We start from the raw sequence: 4,833 nt of genomic DNA, 5'->3' as shown, positions 1-4,833 counted from the left end.
AATTTTGTTCGCGGCTGATGGCTTCTCATACATATTTGAGAGTGCTGCCATAAGACCCACCGTGGTCTTCTCCTTCGCTATGTTGAACGCAATATTACGAGTTAACGTCAATCTGATAACACCGAGGGCTTGTCTGTCTAGAAGGATCCATTCATCTTCCTTTATCGACTCTGGCTTCTTTCCCGATAGTGGTTGATACAGATTTTTCTGATACAGATAATCCTCTATCTGCATTTTTTAGAATCCGAAATATATTTCATCAAACTTCTCAAGTCTCATTTTTTCTTCATCTGCGGCCATGACTCTCACTTGAATCTGACTTTCTCTAGATCGTTTCACGCTCTGATACCAGTTGTTGGGAATTTTACGCTGAAACCCCCAAGATAGCAGAAACATAGTATAGAGAAAATACACCAAGATTTAACGAGGTTTGACAACTGCCTACATCCTCGGAAGCCACACAATTAATTTCTTATTAACCAACAAGAAATTACAAAGCAAGAGCAGATCTTAAACTTGAGATCTCTCAATAAATACTAATTAATATTGTAGCTACAGTATTAATCTCTCTTCTATTTAATACCCCCTCTTAATTCTCTCTTTTTAATTTATCACAATAAATTTCTTCTCTTCAATCCCGTGAGCACAGGAGAAAACAGAGAGAGAGAGATCGCGGGAGAGGAGAGAGGGAGAGAGTCGTCGTCGTCTCCAAGAATCGCGAGGAGAGAGAGAGAAGAAGCGGACACGAAGGGGCTAGGGTTTTGGGTTCCCTTTTATAGGGGAACTCGATGACACGAGCCTTAATCTCGCCTGCAATATCCTAGCCCTCGCTTGCCTGCAAGGGACCTCGAGCTCGCCAACAGATTTCGTCCGCCCCCAACTTCGCCTGCGTCGACCTCACCTGAGTCGACCTCGAGCTCGCCTTCAAGGAGATCTCGAACTCACCTGTGTTGGAACCGCCCGCCTCGAGCTCGCCTTCGACCTCGTCGCTAGATCACCTGCGGAGGTTTGAATCTTCACCCGGATCCAACACTTAATACTTGAAGATTATTAGGATCAGAGCTCGAGTTGTGGTCCATGAAAAGTGAGGATATTTTACACATTTAGACTTTCTATTATTTCCATTTATTTTTTTGATGGGTGAGTAGTATTTTATGCCTTTTTTCGGCCACATGCTCGAAATGTAACATATTAGACTTATGATGCTATTGTGGCGTTAAAATTGAAAATCTTTAGGAGTTCAATGGAATAAGAGAAGTCTTCTAGGGGGTTATGTGCAAAACCCCTTATGTTCAGGGAGTCGTGTAATTAATATGGTTAAGGAGGGTTATCTACACAACCCCCAAATTTAAGAGGGGGTTTATAAACACCCCTTTCTTCAAATGATCTCTAGCTCATCCTGGGAATTTGTTCGTTATAGGTTCATCTGGGTAAAACTATCTAGCTACTTATGTAAGTCACAATGTAACGGAGATAATTGCAGCTATCCACTCCAGTCACTAAAAAAAACCCAAGGAATAATAAGAAACAAGAAATACAAACTACAATACTTTATAAACTTTCTTTCATGTTTACAACTGTACACTCACACAAACTACCTACGGCTATGATCAAACAGCGATACGTAATACACTACATGAAACCCCAGCAAAACTATTACAATACGTACTACACTACAACACTTTTTTTTTTCTTTTTTTTTTCCATTTTCTTCAAGACAATAGAATGATAAAATATTGGAAAGCAACAACACTGAATCCTTGTCCAACAGTAGGTGTTCAAAATCTCTACCGCAACATATAATTCGTTATATGTCTATGCTGGTTTCATTCTTTAGGGATAATTTGGACATGATAACCATCAGGAAATCCTAATCCCGGAGTTCGAATTATGTTCCCTCCTTTAATGGGCTTCCATCTGTTACAAACATTACTTATTATTATTGGCGTGCTAATTACAATAATAAAATTGGAGATAAAAAAAAAATGTTTTTAGCTTTTTACCTGTACTTTGTAACCAAGCAATGGAGGAAAACTGCCATCTGAAGCTTGGTGAAGTCTGTACCTACACAAAACCTCATCCCTCCTCCAAAAGCCATGAAATTCTTTGATCCCCCACTTAATTCAGACTTACCCTGTGGACCAAGTTGGGTGTTTCTTTAGCTTTATGAAATTTAATACTAATAAGTGGTCAGTTGACTTGTAATGCAATCATTAATACTTGGGTATGATTTTATTAAAATGACTAATGATAACTGGAAACGTTTCAAAGTCAGGGAAGGAATCAAATCCATTTAAATTAACGTGTGTTAGTTTTTTAGGCTTCGATGGTTAGATAGTATCATACGAAGAATATCAACACTACTTCGACCGGTATCCATTTTATTATTGTCTGCGGATTTGAGTGACTTTCTATGATCAATGATTTTAGATTTGAGGTAGACTACTAACCTTCCATCTCCATGGATTGAAAGAAAGAGGATCTTCGTATATCTCGGGATTCAAGTGAACAGCGGGAGGACATACCATCACTCCCCAACCTGCAGGAATCGTAAATCCTGTGTCACAAAAATTTGAAACACAATTAGTAAAAATATTAATATAAAAAGAAAAAGAAAAGCAAAATGATCACACATGAAGTTTATATTACCGTTTACTTGGATATCTTTCAATGCTTTTCTGAATATGCCCGGTACAATATTTGCTAACCTTGCCGTTTCATGGATAACCTGCATAGATGTTGTCCACGAGTCATTTCTAAAGTTACATGTATATGTATTTATATGAATTATTACCAATTTGGTTCACCTGAAATGTGAAGTTCATAGATTTATATTCCTGCCATGTGATTCCGGAATCTGGGTTCTCCCTATTTCTAAGAATAGCCTCATGCTCTAGCTGAAAAAGCTCAATTTGATTCAGTTACAATCAATTATAAAAAAAATATACAAGCATGCATCAAAATTTAATATTAGTTAAAATAATACTACTAACCGTTAATTCCTCTAAGACTTTAGGATGGTCTGCTAAAAGTTTCATCGCTAATGTCATTGCTAAGGATGTAGTCTCAAAGCTTGCAAACAGAAGAACAAACATTAAATCCAGAGCAATTGACTCCGTTAAGACTGGCTTCTCCTTCTTCAGCTCTTCGATAACGAAATCAAAGAAGTCGATGCACTGCCTATTTGGTGAATGCTTTCTCTCAGTTAACAAATCCTTCAGCACTTTCATTGCCTTGTTCCTTCCCTGAACAAATCAGAACTTCAAATTTATTAGAATCATAAAATTTAAAATCTCAACAAATAATTACTTTTTTTCCTCATATACATGCCTGGAGACATTTATTGTAAGCAGTTCCTGGAATATTAACTGGAAATGATATCAGTCCCGCAATGAAAGCAACGAAACTATCTTTCAGGTTCTCTTTTGACTTTGAAGCATCATAACTGATCAATTTTTTAGCCGTGAGGTTGAATATCATCTGTAAAAAAATATCAAAACATAAATATAATGTTTATGTCGAAAGGTAAAATTATAAAGTTTAAGGTTAACAGGTATACAGTCGATATGCCATCTTTGAGCTCAATGCTTGAAAGTCCTGACCATGAGCTTAGACTCATGCTAGCAGACTTCTCAACGTCGCTTAGTAGTTTCTCTCTGAGGCTTTCAGGGCCAAAGAGTTTAAGAACTAGACTCTTTAGGTATTTGTACATGAATCCATGTAAAGAGCCCACATTGTCTCGTCCAAAGATCTCGGTGAACGTTTCAGGGTACCAACTTTCGAACAGTTTCCCTTCTTGTAGGAAGACAAAGTTGTTGAGCTCATGATCAGTTGAAACAACAATAGGGCGACCAACCAAGCTTGTTTTGAATATCGGTCCATATCTGATAGCAAACACAATAGAAGATGAGTATAGCAAAAATGAGTGTGTTAAGAAATATGGTAAGCAATGAGCACCTTCACAACAGGTAATAAGTTGTTTCTGTTAAGTATGAAAATGAAAGAAGACCGATAGTGACTGTTTGTTATATGCAAGAGATACCAGTTAGTAATAAGATTATAGTTAATTAATGAGGCATAGAGGACTAAAGATGGATCTAAAAGAACTTAGTTTTAAAAAAAACCAATTAAGAAGGATATCCTAATAGTTAACAGAGAAGATATAGAAATGAAAGGAACAATATGATTTATATAGCTACCCCAAAAGTTTGGTGCATAAGGAGTAATTGAGAATGTACTATACGAATGCATGAAGAAACTATGGACCAGTTTTGTACCTCTCTACCCTCTTTTTAACAAAGGGGGGTATGTCATTAGACGTGTTGGGCTTGAAGAAGTGAAGGGTTTCGCCGATGATCGGCAAGCCCAACGAGCCAGGGGGGAGCCTGCCATTGCATCTAGGGTTCCTCCATCTATGAACAAAAATTGTTAGCCATATGATGAAGATGCTTACAATGAAAATGGCAGCATAAAATCCCATATTTATAGGTGAAGCAAGTCAAATGCTTCTAAGATTTAGATTTTATAGAAGGAGAGAGAGTGGGAGAGAGTTAGAGAGAGAGAGGAGGGGTTTCAAGAATATATCAGATATGGGTGCACATGGGAATGATAGGAAGTGGAGAGGTAGAGGCTTAAATAGACAAAGCCTAACAGCTAGAGGTGTAATAAACAATGTAGGAAGCATGTACAAGTTTCCCACCTTGTAATTAATAAATTTTATATTGTATTCGTTAATTAATTATAATATTTTCTCTGAGGAGAGAGCTGGAGAAGTTGTTGAAGATAAGAAAAATAAGCAAAAGATATTTCATGGTGATCCCCATGACACATAGT

The 4,833-nt window shown here is 37.3% G+C and overlaps 1 protein-coding gene across 1 annotated transcript; it reads right to left on the bottom strand.

The window, feature by feature from the left end:
• On the bottom strand, window positions 1,538–4,582 carry LOC109836148 (cytochrome P450 87A3-like). The gene is made up of 9 exons (XM_020404034.1): window positions 4,278–4,582; window positions 3,560–3,884; window positions 3,331–3,480; window positions 2,994–3,245; window positions 2,808–2,897; window positions 2,650–2,728; window positions 2,451–2,557; window positions 2,004–2,134; window positions 1,538–1,917 (listed from the first exon to the last, which is right to left on the bottom strand). Exons 1-9 carry the CDS (start codon window positions 4,478–4,480, stop codon window positions 1,827–1,829), a joined length of 1,428 nt encoding a protein of 475 aa, XP_020259623.1. The 5' UTR covers window positions 4,481–4,582; the 3' UTR covers window positions 1,538–1,826.

This window comes from Asparagus officinalis, chromosome 4 (genome assembly GCF_001876935.1).
Source record: "Asparagus officinalis chromosome 4, Aspof.V1, whole genome shotgun sequence".
NCBI lineage: Eukaryota > Viridiplantae > Streptophyta > Magnoliopsida > Asparagales > Asparagaceae > Asparagus > Asparagus officinalis.
This window is presented reverse-complemented; position numbering and strand designations above follow the sequence as displayed.